The sequence below is a fragment of the Mixophyes fleayi genome, chromosome 5 (genome assembly GCF_038048845.1).
Source record: "Mixophyes fleayi isolate aMixFle1 chromosome 5, aMixFle1.hap1, whole genome shotgun sequence".
NCBI classification, from domain to species: Eukaryota; Metazoa; Chordata; class Amphibia; order Anura; family Limnodynastidae; genus Mixophyes; species Mixophyes fleayi.
This window is the reverse complement of record NC_134406.1, coordinates 12847242-12863820: the sequence shown is the minus strand read 5'-3', so window position 1 is coordinate 12863820 and position 16579 is coordinate 12847242. Positions and strand designations below refer to the sequence as shown.

Below are 16579 nucleotides of genomic sequence, written 5' to 3'. Positions count from 1 at the left end.
TTTGTCTTGCAACCTGGTTTAGTCAGGAGCAAACTTGCTCTTTTTGTTTATTTGCTTGCTCCTAGCTGAGGGAGGATCAATTCAACCTGAGGCGTCTCCAGAACGTCCATGGAACGGTGGGGAATGTTATTGCGATTCTGTTTATTCCGCCACGTCATGAATAAAATGTAGACTTACTATAAATGAGACACAGAAGATCTCCGACCTGCCTGCCATTAATTCCGAATAGAAAAAATGCCGCGCTTCACATGGACGGAACTTAATATAGCGACATTGGAAATTCCGTATTTAAAGCAGCAATGTCAACTGCTAACCCTAACCCTAACCCTAACCCTAATCCTAACCCTAATCCTAACCCTAATCCTAATCCTAACCCTAAACCTAACCCAAACCCTAATCCTAACCCTAACAGTAACCCTTACCCTAACCCTAATCCTAACCCTAACCCTAATCCTAACCCTAAACCTAATCCTAACCCTAACCCTAATCCTAACCCTAAACCTAACCCTAACCCTAACCCTAATCCTAACCATAACCCTAACCCTAACCCTTGGATTAAATTGTACAGTTTACGGGTCCTGGCATTGCTGCTTATAATATAGCGAAATGTCTCTATATTATATGACGTCAATGTGAAGCACCGGCATTTTCTCTATTTGGAATTAATGGCATGCAGGTCGTAGATCTTCTATGTCTCATTTATAGTAAGTCTACATTTTAATCATGTCACACTGATCTTATTCGGAATTCTTTTGTATATATATTACGTGTCAGAATAACCAGCGTCGTAATAATGAGTAAAACCGCCACAGAGACATTTAGCGTTTAAATATTTCACAGAAATCTCCGCTGATTTTTTTTCTTGAAACCCCAAAGACATGCGCAGAAAAATGAGCGGAGATTCCTATCGTAATGCCCGGCAATGCGCACAGCGGACATCGCGGTCACGTCTACGCACCACATCTCCGGCAGTTGAATCTCCCCCTAAATGAGTGTCCATGAATGCAGACATGAAAACAATGGGTAGGGGCGGCCAAGCTCGTTAGAGAGCTTACAGCCTAGTGGCTTGGCTGAGACAAGAGGAGCGAGTGGGGCTCAGAGTGGAGATTTGGATGGTTGTGCGAGTCATTTGTTAGGCAGTAGTTTAGGCTTTCAGAGAGTGTTGAAGGATTTTACGAGATGCGCTGCTCTTGACAGTTAATCAATATTTAATGTGTTTAAAGAGCTACAACTGTGTTCTGCTTCACATCTTGTATATTATGATCTACCAGGTTACTGACTTGCTTGCTCAGTCTTTCTAAACTTTACCAACAGCTGCAGTTTATCTTTCTGTGTTTGTGGGGAAGGAAGGTCAACCTCATATGCTGTAATAAAAGTACGAAGCCTTTGGCTTGGAAAGTGATGGCCTGTGACAATGAGAGAGGGAACTGCAGTCAGATCCTTAATAATTGTCTTTTTAGTGATCTGAGAATGTATTACTATTGTATTACATAGCGCCATACTGAGAGTATTTATCATTCACAGAAGTCTCTGCCCCATTGGAGCTTACAATCTAAATTCCCTACTACTCACACACTGGGATACCATTTTGACAGCAGACAATTAAACCCCCTCCGTACAGCACTGGGGACCCCTTTTGGCTCCTCATAAATAAAATATATCAATACTACTGCAATGCAGACCATTGACACCAGCGGTCATGATGACTAATGCTTCTTGGAGCTCTTCAATCAGAGATACCATTTTACAATGCTTTATCCATAACTTCTATGGGAAAACTACCATTGAATTATTGGGGAAAGAGATGTAATTCACAGTTTATGGTGTATTTTTAATAAATTTGTTTTATAAACGTAAATATTAAAAATATTTTTTTGATCCTTTGACCAACAAGAATTTTTTATTTTTCATTAAAATCGGCCTCTAACCCTTTATTATTTTCTCCAGCTTCACGTCATGCTTACAATGAAAAGTCTTAAGTGTATATTCAACTATAACTCAAGTGTCACCAAGGACATAATGCTGGGAGAATGGTTTAACTCTGCATTTTCACTGGTTCACAGCTCGAGATAATTGACACATTCAAAGCTGTTCGGCAAAATATTTGCTTCGCTACGCATTTCGCCATGAAATATTGTACAGTTTGCCAGCGGAATTTGGCTTTAAGCGACCCCAGTTAAGACCAAATGATGCTGGTGAAGTGTGCAAAATTGTACTGCTAAATACAGAATGAAGGCCAATATATCATGAAACAGTCTTACATGTCTTATCTGTAGTCTTACATTTTGGTACCGGTTTAGTTGAATATTATATATGTTGGATATTAGTGTCCATTTAATCATTTTCTATAAAGGATTTTGAAGTTATGATTTGCACAAAACTAATAGTAACCTTGAATCTTTCACCAGATTATACACGTGTATATAAACAAACATTTAAACAGTATCGTTCAATATTAATTATCAGTTACTAACCCTGATTAGTGTTGGCACAAGGCTCTTATTGTTATTTAACAATGTACTTTGTAAATGTATTACAAATAGTTTTCTTATGCCAAGGTCATATATTGTCTTACCCTTGGAGTAAAAACTCTACCGTGAGCGCCCTGAAATCCACATCCTTATAATGTAACATAAAAGGCAACCTGTGGATCTGCAGCTTTTGTGGGACTATAAGTGCCAGCATGCCCTGCCAGATAGCTAAGGGTATGTATTTATACACGGGCCCTTGTTTTGGATTGTGGAACTCTTGGTTCACGCTGCGTTTTCATTCTCCATCAAGTGCTATGGAAAATGTTGTTGTGTCATTGAAATCATGTGTCACACTAATCGCAGCTTGAACATAACTGACCCAGAGTGCAAAGCGAGCATCCGTTTGTATAAGTCTTGAAGCGGCTTGCTCATCGTAGTTTAAAAATCTGTATCCTAATGGCCTCACTATGGCCCACAGTTTGTCCAATCAGTTCACTAGGATCTAGTGATAACACTGAGGTACGAGGCACAAGGCATTTACTGACACATCAGGAACTCTCAGTTCAGCTCTGTTCAGAACACAGTAAAATTATTTAATTTTTCTCGTTATTCTGTATCTAAGTTCTGCTTCCGTAATAAATCTCTGTCTGTGTTATTTTTAGGTCATATTACAAAACACCACCACAATGCCACCTGCCCCTGCTGTCTCAGAAGAGTACATTAGGACCCAGTATTGTAAGTGGCCCTGCCAATGCCCTTCAGGCCACCCTGCGTGCCCGCCAGGGGTCAGCCTGGTCACAGACGGTTGTGACTGCTGCAAGACATGTGCCAAACAGCTGGGAGAGAACTGTACGGAGGCAGATACGTGTGACCCTCATAAAGGACTATACTGTGACTACAGCAGAGATATGCCTAGGTATGAAGTAGGTGTCTGTGGACGTAAGTATCACATATATTTATTATTCATGTGTTTTTATCATGTGCAGGGAGCAGGGTTGCTGAAAATAAAGATTAAGCTCACCTGGCATCCCCTATCTGCAATACATGTTAATACTGCTAAAAATAATGTACATACCATCATTGATGTATCTAATATATTAATATATGTATTAACACAGTTCTTAAATGTCACCAGGTGGGATCTCCATGCACCTCTATGCTCTTTAATGTCCCCTAAAAGATCCACTGTCACTTAGAGTCATCAGGATACCTGGCCAAACGGAGGCTGAGTACCTTGAGGATGAAAAGTTGCACTGACCATTGATTGGTTGGACATGTTGTACAGGAAATGCTGGTCGTTCCAGAGCATATAATCACTGTATAGGAATAAAAAGGGTCATGACTCAAGATGCCCGGGGCCTTATGTGATCATACGCCTTTTGTCTGGTAAAGTGGGTGCTCATTGATCAACTTCATGAACAATTAGACTGTCCGGAGTTGTTCACAGCAGGGTGCCAGTTATCACCTGAGGACTTGGGGGAGGCTAGGTGACAGCCCCTTATAAGCAGGTACCAATCATGTGAAGGCTGGATACCTAAGGTCTTCCTTGTACTATGATAACCGCACCTTGGGAAAAAGAAAGGTTCACCCCACCAAAAGGAGTCTTATGCCTTGACAGTTCTGACTAGGGGTTTGTGTCAGCAACTTTGATCATGAAAGTCACTGTCTGTTTTTTGAGCCTGCTCAAAGTGGGATGACATTGGACTTAGTCCCTACCTTACTAATAGAGGAGTGAAAAGCCTTTCTCAGCACCCGGGACAGGGTTACCAAGGAACGATAACTATAGCTCCTTTGGGAAGGTTTTTAGATTAGGTAGTAATACAGCAAACCCCCTGACAACTGCTCTGTAAACTTTTGCTTTTCACTGAATGTGCTTTTTGCAAAGCACATTCTTACACCTAGCTCAGGGGATAGCATTATATATAAAAGAGGGTGTTCTCCTCTAATGATTGAAGGATAGAGGCTACCCAAATTAAATGGAAAGATCAGATAAAGTACAAAAAGAAAATACTACCCAAGGTGGCACTTGTACTCTACTCCACCCCTCTCTGCTACTCCAATCACTGACCATTCACTCCAGGGGGTAAATGTATCAAGCTGAGAGTTTCCGACAGGTTTTAAAAGTGGAGATGTTGCCTATAGCAACCAATCAGATCCTAGTTGTCATTTATTTAGTACATTCTACGAAATGACAGCTAGAATCTGATTGGTTGCTATAGGCAATATCTCCACTTTTCAAAAGCCGGGAAACTTGCAGCTTGATACATTTGCCCTAAGGTGTCCGCACAGTGACTGACACGGAGAGAGAAATAGAGGCGGGAAAGCTCTCTCTCTCCTTCCTTTCTCACCACACTGCAGTGACTGGAGGAAGGGGGGACAGGAGACTCTTATTGCCCTGCCCTACTTCTCATCTGTGTTGACCCTAGGATGGAACCACCTAAAACGATGTTCTCACCATACCTCATGGGAGGAGCAATCCCAATAGTTGCCCACAGACAGTGGGCACAGTCATTATGTGGACAGGGCCCATATTCAGCCTGTCAATTCATTAGAAACTAGTTTAATACCTGAGGCACAAAGTGCCTCATACCTCAGTGATGTCATTAGTCCCTATTGATAGCCTGCATTCTCAAGACAATTAATCCAGCCTACAAACTGGCCGCTTAAACTGTGTTTAGGCGACATGCACATGTATAACCATGGTCTCTACTTTTTTTGTACTTTATTTGAGAGCATAGGACTGTTTTAAACAGTTACCTTCAAGTCTATTTTTTTGTTACCATCACCCACACCCATCCCATGCGCTTACTGATGAATGAATAAATCTGACTTAATCTTTTAGCTTTCTCCCTGATTGTAATGTTATATATTCTTAAGATTCATTGTATTAGTTTGTGCAAGCTGTTCTGTGCCTTTAGCATTGGCTATGTTTGTATTGTTCAACTTGCTTTTATACTGTTTTTATTTTTAAAAATGTATTATTATTATATTTTAAATCTACTCAGCTACTAAATGGAACGGTGAGACCTGAAGGCAGCTGAGTGACCGCTGTAAGAATCTACGCATTACATCTATGATACTAAATTGAGTTGAACATAATGTAATTTATTCTGGACTAACATTTAATCAACTGCTTTTGAAAAATGTTGAATATTAAATATTTCCACTTTTCAGTAGCTGCTAAAATAATCTCTTAACGACACATATTATATTGTAATTATTGACTTTTTTTAATGTGAGTCATTGAAGGTCATTTATTAATATTGCTGCAAGGTGCAATTCATGCAAAGTGGGATTAGGGGAAGAGGATTATTTAAATGAGCTGGCAGAGGTATAGACGGTGCATTTCGGGAAGTGTTTCCTGTTTTATGAGAAAGTGCACATCCTTCGCCTGTCCACAACTTGAATTCTCCCACTGGCACAAGGTACCGGAAACCCAACCTCATTCCTGTACTTTCAATGGGACACGTTTTGCCTTCAGTGGGAATGTTGTCACTTACAATGGCCACAGTGAGATTGCCGGTTTTAAGCCGGCAATGCAACAACCCGCCGCCTGTATAATGTACTTAATGGAAATAAATTGTTCACCAACATGACGCGTTTCGCCAATGACTGCACAAAAACCCACGAACAGTATATGAATTTGAATCATACAAGATGAAAAAGAAAATTGCATTTTCATGGGTGAACCATTCTCATTCTCATTTTGCAGCTGATTGACTTCCCCCCTTAATGTCTAGCTTGCCCAGGATGAAAGCTGCTTGCGTAGAGTTTCCGCGGTTTAGTGTAATTTTTCCACCTAACTGCAATGTTAGTAAATGAGCTTCTTGATTGGTGCAGAGAACAATTTCAAATTATAATCGCTGACACTGGTTTTTCTCTGTTGGGCTTTTTTCTAGCAATGACCGGAGTGGGTTGTGTTCTCAATGGCGTCAGATACGTCAATGGTCAGAGCTTTCAGCCAAACTGCAAGTACAACTGCACGTGTCTGGATGGAGACATAGGCTGTGTCCCGCTCTGTATAAACTCCCGCCCACCGCTGGTTTGGTGTCAGAGCCCCAAGCGTGTTAAAATTGCAGGAAAGTGCTGCGAGCAGTGGATATGTGACGAGTCAAAGAGGTTCAGAAAGGCATCTCCGCGTCACGTCGCTTCTCCAGGTGTGTTTACTGCTAGCGGTGTTATTGCAGAAGGCCCTGCATGGGTTCACATTTCCCCCCAAGCCTAGTGTAACATCAAGCTGTTGTGTACTGCCTGTAAGCAGAGATTTGGAACACTTTCACAGTTGCTGTTACAGTACATTATGATGCAGCTTATTCAATGACTAAATAGCACTCCGTAGATAGCAACATGTTGGAAAGAAGGTATGATATAGCAAGATAGTGAATATTGTACAAGTATTGTACAGTATTTAGATATTCTGTATTGTAAATATTGCACTATATTAAATATTAAATGATTTACAGATAAAACAGTAAGTTATTCACTTAAGTTTAATGTTAACAAGTATATTAAAGGAGAAATCCACCAACTTTTTTAATACAAGTTATCAAGCTTGATAGCAAGATCATCTGCAAATCAGTGTTACTAATTTATTGTCTATCTTATTGATGAAATAGAGCATTTACAAATGCTGGGCCTGATTCATTAAGGAAAGTGAGGTAAAAAAAAGGAGTAAGTTTGCTCCTGGACAAAACATGTTACAATGCAAGGGCTGCAAATTAGTTTTTTATTTTGCACATGAGTTACATACTTGCTGTGTTTTCATGTACACACAAATACTTGATAGCTTATTTGTACACTGAAATTTAAAGTTGATCGAGGACATACCCTACCCCAACTATAAATCTGCCATCACATTTTAAATTTACCTACCCCTCCAATGCAACATGGTTTTGCCAAGGTGCAAAGTTACTCCTTTTTTTGCTTTCCTTTTCTTAATCAATCAGGCCCGTTGTGTTGATAAATGCATAGAGCAATTTACCTTTCACTGTTTTTAAAGCTTATGTTTGTTTCAAGCAAAATTCTGTTACTATTTGTCAAGTGTATTTACAAACAATCACGTCAGGGTTTTTATCTACTACAGTAGCTCTAACTTAACATTTATTTTCCGGTATTTTGCTGTATTTCAGCGACAAGGCAGCAGAAAAAATAAGTATTGTCTGCATATCATCAAGGATGCCTAATTTTAGCCATGATTACCTCTCATTAAAATTAGCAGAACTGTGGGGATCCAAGGTCAAAGAACCAGCAATTCTTGAGTACTAACCCAAAGGGAGAATTGAAAATAAAACAGCGCTATGCTAATTTATAACACATGTACTGATTGGGCGGAGACAAGGCTTTGTCCAATCAGCTCCTTGGTTTCAAATGAACACAGTGCTATTTGCACTTTATTTTCCAAATGTTGTCAATATTAGGAGGGGTTTAACTACTCAAGGATTGTGAGGGTCCCTGGCACTGGACCACCAAAGTTCTAATACTTGAGAGAAGGGGGCTGTTGGCTTTTACTAAGCATTGCTTTATATATCTGGCTTTGTTATATGTTTTTCCCAATGATACGTGCAGAGTTGTTTAATTGTTGTTAGTCTTGTATATAATATAGTAGTGCTCTGTTTCTGTAATTTTATGCAAAAATCAGAGCAAAGAGTTGTTATATTCAAGAGCAAAGAAAATAAACATGTATGAAATAAGGCAGCTGTTCAACTCTGGTTCTCAAGTAACCATAATAAATTATATTTTGAGAGTTTTTATCTGTTGGATTATTTATGACATGTCAAGTATACTTACCTACTTTTTGGACCTTATCTTCTGGAGAGAGGTTCAAAGTGACAAGTTTCATCAACATAGCCATGACCCCACTGCACAGCGGCACGCTTTGCGCCATTGCGAAGCGGGGTGCTGGGCCATGATGATGCAAGTCACTGCGAACTGCGTCATCACTTCAGAAGCAAGTGAAGATTAATCTGGAAAGGTGTCCTACTCTGCTGGAAGTCTGGGAGGACTCCCAAAATTCGTAAATCTCCTGGACAAGTAGACGAGTATGTTCACCAGTTCACGGTTTAGTCCCAAATGACGGCGTCTTTGGGGTAGTTGAGAACCACAGTTGAAGAACTGCCTTATATTAGCCAAGCCTAGTTGTTTACTTCCATTGCTCTTTGGTATGTTGCAGGGGCAGGAAGGGATTTATGGATTAGAGATGTCTGACCTTGGCAAAATAAAAATTAATAGCACATAACTAAAATATATGTAAGTTTTTATTTAAAGTCACTTTTTTTATAAGTTGTTTGACACATTAACCATGGTCAGCAATATAAAGCAAAGTAGATTTTGTCTAGGGTGCGAGACGATTTTTGTCTGACTCACATTGTCTTAAAAAATATTTCAGCTTACGGTGGTGAAAGTGAATCCTGGCACAATAACTGCATCATTCAGACGACTCCCTGGAGCCCATGTTCTAAGACCTGCGGCATGGGAATATCCACACGGATATCCAATGATAACGACAAGTGTAGGCTTCTCACGGACAGCCGCCTGTGTAACATGAGACCATGTGAGGTGGATATAACAAAACACATTCGGGTATGAATTTTACAAGTATATTTTCTCAAAAATTTATTTGGGAAATGCAACATGGGAAAGATGCGAAACGCGCTGTATTAAAAGTGTAAGATGGGACCCGACCTCTGCTCAGAGCTAAAATTAAGTCCTTTTGCCAAGTGGAAATGATTCTGTGCCCCTCACACAGAGCAAGAAACATCCCTAAAAATGAACCCCTGTGTCCCCTTATCTAATATTAATCTTGTTCCACAAAATAAACTCTCATTTGAATTACTATTAGGTGGACCACAGCAAGGAACACCCACACATGGCTCATCTTCTCCCACCAGCCCGTGCAAAATTCTGCTCTCTTGCTCCACAAACCCATAAGCTTTGTTGGAAGTCTTGCAAAATCTTGCCTTTGTCATTTTTTTGCTTCATAAATTAACCATTTTGTGATCTAAACCAATGTTCATGAGAATGCAGCCTAAAAATGTGCTCAGATCTAATGACATGACTGAGACATGACAACTGGTACAACTCATTAAATGGCTAATAAATTAATAACCACTGACACTAGTGTAATATATAGTATATAATTAAATGAATAATGCAATATTTTCTGCTTTTGGGTTTATATAAAAAATAACAAATAGTAAAAAAGAACCTTCCAATAAACTTTCCAAAGCTTTTAATGGACTCTTGTTCATTATACTTGGACCACTGTGGTGGAAAAGGTGCAACTTTCACCATCTTGTTCATTTTTCTGACCCCCATAACCAAGGGTATCAGGTAGTCCCAAAGCTTTTCAATGCAGTCTGGTAACCTATGAGATGGGGACACACTTTTTGTGTCTCACAAAGCAGTGTATTGGCAGAAATCTAGGTACATTTGTGGATATCCACGCTCACAGTTATCTTTTCATTACGGAGCGGCTGTTTTGTCCTTCATAAATGTCCTCCAGTGGAGGCAGCCATTTTGTGTGCTAAGTTATACCTCTTAACATTCCCAATTTCGATGTGACTGTTTCAATTATTGGAACCCAAAAGGGAGGTGGCATTGTGAAGATGTTGGCATGATTAGGATCTGAATCAAGCACCTCCTGACTAATATTTAAATGACCTGACTAAAATGCATGAGGTAGCGCCCCTTACCAAGTTGATTCATTTTCATAAATACAGGTTCAACTCACCAAATGGCTGCCTCTAGAGTGTGCGAGATAAGAAAGCTTTAAGCTCTTTTTTGCTTTATCAAATGTTGGCTGGAGTCTTACAGGTAACGTTCTAAACAGGAAAAGCGAAGGTGTTGCCGATAGCAACCAATCAGATTCTAGCTATCATTTATCTAGTACATTCCAGAAAATGATAGCTAGAATCTGATTGGTTACTATGAGACAGTTCTCCAGCTTTTCTTTTTTGAAGGTGTGATACATTTACCGTTTGTGGTTTGGGGGGAGTATTTTAGGATCTGTGGTACATTTATTTTTCGGTCAGGCTAAAGTCCAAAAAGAGGTGATTCATAATTCATTAGATTGGGGTAAGTTACTAACACTACTAAAAAAAGAAAAATGGAGGTGTTGCTCGGAGCAACCAATCAGATTTTAGCTATCATTTTCTAAAATGTACTAGGTAAATAATAGCTAGAATCCGATTGGTTGCTATGGGCAACACCTCCACTTTTCCTTTTTAGAAACTATATTAAATCTACCCCTTAGCTGTCACAGCTAGGGAGTCAGGTGCTGCTTTTCCTACTTTTCAGTCTTTCTGTCAGTCCTAACTCTGCTAGAACATTACTTATTTGTATTTAATGCCTCACATAGTTCTGTGCAAATCGGAGATTTAAAATAAAACAGCATTGACTGGCTGTTTGATGGGCATAGCCTAAAATGTGATTCAAGGTTAAGATGAAAAAACAAAATAACTGCAATGCAGCTTAAAGATGGGGTTGGACTTATGTAGAACCCCAATGAATATTTTACTTTTCTTTATTGTTTTACAGCCTGGCAAAAAGTGTTTGGCAGTTTACCGGGAAAATGAACCAAAGAATTTTACTATTTCTGGCTGCACCAGTAAGAAAGCCTACAGGCCCAAGTACTGCGGATTGTGCACCGACGACAGATGTTGCACTCCCTACAAGTCAAAGACCATCGAAGTCCAGTTCGACTGTCCAGACGGCACCGGGGGGGTCTCCTGGAATGTCATGTGGATCAACGCTTGCTTTTGTAACCTGAACTGCAAAAAGCCCAATGATATTTTTGCAGATCTTGAAAGCTATCACGATTATACCGAAATCATCAACTGACCAGCCAGAAAGACACGGACGTTGAAATAGGACAGTCAGGGGAAAACATAAATACCATGTTATTATTGGTGCTATACCTTTTAAAGTGCATTAATGAGTCTCAGGGTCAGAAATGACTTCATAATCAGCTGCCTAAATTATTATCATTATTTTCTATATTTGGAAGCTCTTTGCAAGAATTACAGCAACTTTCTCTATGAAGATATTAGAATGTAAACAGTGTACAATTTTCTTCTTTTGCCTTTTTTTTTGTCTCTTTGAAGCCAATACTTTATCACACTAAGCCACTTTTTGTCACTGTTTTTCGTTGAGATGCCTCTTCAATTTTTATCTGAAGAGTAAGTACAAATGTCATAGTTGCCAACTGCCCCTAATTGTTATTCCCCCCTTAATATATATGTAACATAAATACTAAGAGATAAATGTTTAAATATATCCTTGTTATAGGACTTTAACAAGTTTCTATGGTGGTGCTAGTAATTTTGCCTGCATCGTTAACCAAATCAGTAGAGATGTCATTGTCTGCCTTCTCTTCCATATATCATCATCATCACCACCATTTATTTATATAGCGCCACTGATTCCGCAGAGCTATACAGAGAACTCATTCACATCAGTCCCTGCCCCATTGGAGCTTACAGTCTAAATTCCCTAACATATACACACAGACAGAGAGACTAAGGTCAATTCTTCTTACAGAGCCCTCCTGTCAGTCTTATTGAGCGGTGATAATTCTCTTGCGATACAATAGATCAGGCCTTGCAGGAAGGGATTTGCATGACATTATTTTGCCAGGTTATGATGTCATCAAGAGCAACCCACTTGGTTTACAAAGAGCCTACACAGGGATTATGTCAAAAGTATATAATATATACATTACCCCTGTGCTGGGCAATTAAGCAAATAAAATGTTTGGCTTTACGGTCCTTCTAAAAGTTTGCATGCTAAAATATCCCGACTGTAAAAAATCGATAAGGTGCACAGAATAATTCCTCTTTTAAGGTATATTTCTGTCCTACTCACTATTTATGCTTAGTCTCTAGGAATTATAAGATAATATTTATTTAAGTGGAACTTTTAAAACTTCAGTAAATATATTTCTATGAGGATTCCAAGTTCCATCTAAACCAGCAATTCTTAACCAGGTATGTGAGACACCTTTTTTGGGTGTACAAAATACCCTTTCTGAGGGTGTGAGGTACAGAAGATTCTTGTGCCATTCGCAACACGTAAAGATTAAAAAACCGCTACTATCGGGGACATTTTGATGACATGCAGATAGGTACTTTTATTTATTGAATGCAAGCAAAAGTACATGAATATGTATATATATAATCTATAGCTTTTATGTTTATATATAAAGTTTCATTTTAATGAATGATTTTTCGCAAAGGGTGCAAGAACATATTTTCAGAATCTACTGAAAAGGTTAAAAACCACTGTTCTAAACATTACCACAGGTAACATGCTTGGATAACCCCCTCACCAGAATATATCCAGAAAATTATTTTAATATGTTGGCAACAATGAAATGCCTGTGTGTGAATGACGTTGTGTTAATTTAAATGCTAAATATCTATTTTCTGTTTGCCACCTAGTGTTAGGATCTGTACCCTCAAATATCCCAAAAATATAAATGTCTAGCAAAACATTCTTTCTTAAATTCACTTGATCTTCAGAAATTATACATTTCTAGGGAACGTTCTATAGACGACATTCTATAAACAATGGAGTACAGTATTAAAGGGTTAAATAATATATTATTTTAGTGCTTTTCTTATGGTTTAGGAATTATTCAATGGCGGAAATATATGCACAAAGATGTTTACTGACATTCACTAAATTGTACGAAAAACATATCAGTTAGAATCTGATTAATTAGTGACAGAAATTGTTTTTAAGCAAGAGAATACATTTTTTACACGAAGTTAAACTACGTTCAATGTCTAAGACCCTGTATACAATAGTATCAACACTTGTTTTAGAAAAAATAAATAAAAAATTATTTAAGCAAAGGAAAAAAAGAGAAAGAAAGCTGATAGCAACCATGGAAACCCTGTATTTTTTGAGAGTATTGGAAGATCAGTATAAATCATTTGATTTTGACATTTTTCTCAAACTATCTACAATGCTTCTTTTAGGTCATGTACATACTAGCATTAAAATTCTGCATTTAAGAGGCATTTGTAATACATGTAAATGGATGTGGACATCATTCTGCAAAATTGATAGCATTTATTTTCATTCTTACATGTGTTTAATTTGCTGTGTGGTTTGTTTTTGTTTAAATACATCTTGTTCCATTGCAGTGTATGCGAAATGCGTTGAGCCAGTATAAAACTTTCCTTCAGTTCCAATAGTTAGGAACTGTATACAATTGCGGCTCCATTTGTATTTAGCTTGAACAAGATAACAAAAACCTTTTTTCTCATAGATGCATGTTTAAAAAATGCAGATTGGGTTAATGCATTTGTAAATGCTTCTAAATGCATATTTAACACATACAAAAATATATTGCCAGTGTGTATGTAGCCGTAGAACGTATCTTGGTGGGTGCACAAGTTCTTTTATTTAACGTCACCTATATAGCAATTTTATGAGACTTATAAAACATGTCCCATTAAACCCTTATTAGGTATCTGTGTTACCTTCCATGTCATTGGAATGGTATAAAAAGACGTTGTCTACAGAATATATTAAGTGGCTAAAGACAATTTTACCAAATTTTTGCTTTACTCCATTATTATAGAATGTCCTACAATTAGATTGATGATTAGGTTAATGACTTATCTAGCTATTTTTACTTTCCAGTAGTGCTTAGGCTAGGTACACACTGAAGAATTTTACGACCGACGTGTTATCTCAAACGATTGTACCTACGGCTGAAGATCCGATCAGTCTGGCGATTCATACACACTGACACAATTTACCTTCAGATCTGTGCTCTTCATCTGGTCCTCTAGTCTTCAGAGAATGACAGCACAATATTCATTCATTCATTCATTCTTGTCACATTGTCACACTGATTAAAACCGCCTTGTTATAGCTATCCACATGTCCTAACGAATTTCGTTAGCTTCTGTGACTCTGAAACGAAACATTCTGTCTCAGAACGAACAAATTAATTATTCCTTCTACAGCACTCTCTACATTTATTCTTCGGGACATTCATCGCTAGCATCGGCCGAAAATAGGCCGACTCTGTAAACTCTATGGAGATCGTGAGTATGAGTGTATACACACTACATGATCGGTCGGTAGTTGGTCAGAAAATATTAAACTGTACGACCAATCAAATGAGCCGGCAATCGACACCTTGAAACGACTTTGGACCATCATGTCACTATACACACTAACCCGACTTCCGATGAAATGGTCGTATGTCGGCTGATTTGCCCAATGCAAAAATGCCCCAGTGTGTACCTATCCTTAGTTATAATTTAAGACATACATTTTCCATATTAAGACTTTGGACTCATACTATAGGGCATGCTAATGACATTTAATGTTTACCTGTTGCGTAGACACAAAGACAGGCAGTGGATGAACAGGTATTTAGGAGAATACACAGCCAGTTCAGTAGAAACGACTGACATAACTGTTCCTGGTGAATTGATTGGCTGAATATTCCATATATTTTCATTCAGCCCATGAACTGTCTTCTTGTACGGTAGCTAGGTTACCGACACACTTTAGAGCTCATTCTTGTGAACTGAAATGAGTCTCTACAAAAGAGGGTAACTGGAAACACATGGAAGAAAGGGAAGGAAAACAATAGTTTATGCTGCATCCTTATATCATCATCCACTTTCTCTATGCTACACGTGATGAACATATCAATCAATGTCACCTATTTCATGCCTCGTTACAGCTTCATTCACCAGAGGTTGATCAAAAAGATCCCAGTCAAGACCTTAAATGCCATTAATTTACCCTTGTGTATGAGCCTGGATGTGTCCCAGCCTACAGGATTATTGAAATGAGTATACAGTTTCCAATAAAGTTTATTTTATTTAATATTTGTCATTATTTGCATCTTTTTATTACCGTCTTTTTACTTTTTTCATGGCACTATGGACCATCTCCTTGTTTTTTACTTTTAATAACTGGTTCCCCTGGGCTTGAGTTTGTTATTTTACGTAAAAAAAAACCATCATCCACCAGGTTATCTTCCCCTGGGCATGTCCAAATCTATAATAAAAGGATGGGAATAATTGTAACATGTGTCACTCAATATAAAGAACAAATAGAAGAACATTTTCAATATAAATTTAGGACATTTGGATAGAAAAGTGGTAGAATGGCTTTCAGTAGACAGGAGCTATGGCTATCCAATCAGAATACACCTGTACTGAAATCCTCCTACCTTCAATAACTGTGGAATCCAGCTTAATGATTGGTTCAAGTGATGATGTGTAGGTAACAGCAGAATTTCCAGGAAAATGAGCCCAATGAATATATTCTCCACTTGTTCTGATTAGTTATAACTTCAGAAGGTGTTTAATTAAAGTTTTCAATAATTATGCATATACTGCCACACAGGTTATCCTTTGTCTGTAAACCTCTTTACTTTTTTCCCTATAAGACTTAGGAACTCTGCATACCTCCATATATTTCTAATGCAGGAATCCCTTCTAGTAATGGGGGTTTCGACTATATGACAAATATTCACCCTACCCTTACAGCAAATGGAAATTTATATATCCTCATAAGGGAATGAGAATGTGAAAATGGCATATAAGTGAACATGGACCATGAGCATCCAATCAGGAGCTAGTTTAGTACATGCATATTGTTTTAGCCTATTAAATCCCTCGATCTCCAGTACTGAAATCTCTTTGTTCTGGATTATTAAGGGACACCTCTTATCATTTAAGTGTGAGGGTGCTGGTAGAGGAAAATGCACTGAATTCTTACACAAATAGGACTGATGAACACCGCAGGATGTTGTCCTAAAACAATGTGTTTAATTACATTTATGGATGTCACTGCATTATTTAAATAATTTGTCCCTGTGCTTATCCTGTGCAGATAAGTAAAGTAAACCCTCTCCATAATAGATATGTAGATGTAACTGATGAAAATAAGTATTATTCATTGAATAGTTATGGTTACTTCCTACAATCCATGTGCAGTCACACAGTTCCATTGTGTTAGTTTAATGAGTTCAGTGCCATAGAATACTGCCCTGGGAAAATAGGGACATGTGGAAGCCTTACTTTAGACCCATGTGAATCCTGTGGTTAATGATTTAACTCCTTCCAAGCCAC

General features: G+C 38.3%; 1 protein-coding gene across 1 annotated transcript in view; it reads left to right on the top strand.

The window, feature by feature from the left end:
* The window catches only part of CCN4 (cellular communication network factor 4), a 77844-nt gene extending 62518 nt beyond the window's left edge, over window positions 1–15326 (top strand). Inside the window, exons 2-5 of the mRNA XM_075211692.1 lie at window positions 3134–3410; window positions 6371–6628; window positions 8857–9050; window positions 11007–15326. Of these exons, the coding sequence (XP_075067793.1) occupies window positions 3134–3410; window positions 6371–6628; window positions 8857–9050; window positions 11007–11309 (1032 nt within the window). The 3' untranslated portion in view covers window positions 11310–15326. The remainder of the gene's footprint in view (window positions 1–3133; window positions 3411–6370; window positions 6629–8856; window positions 9051–11006) is intronic.
* The last annotated feature ends 1253 nt before the right edge of the window (window positions 15327–16579 follow it).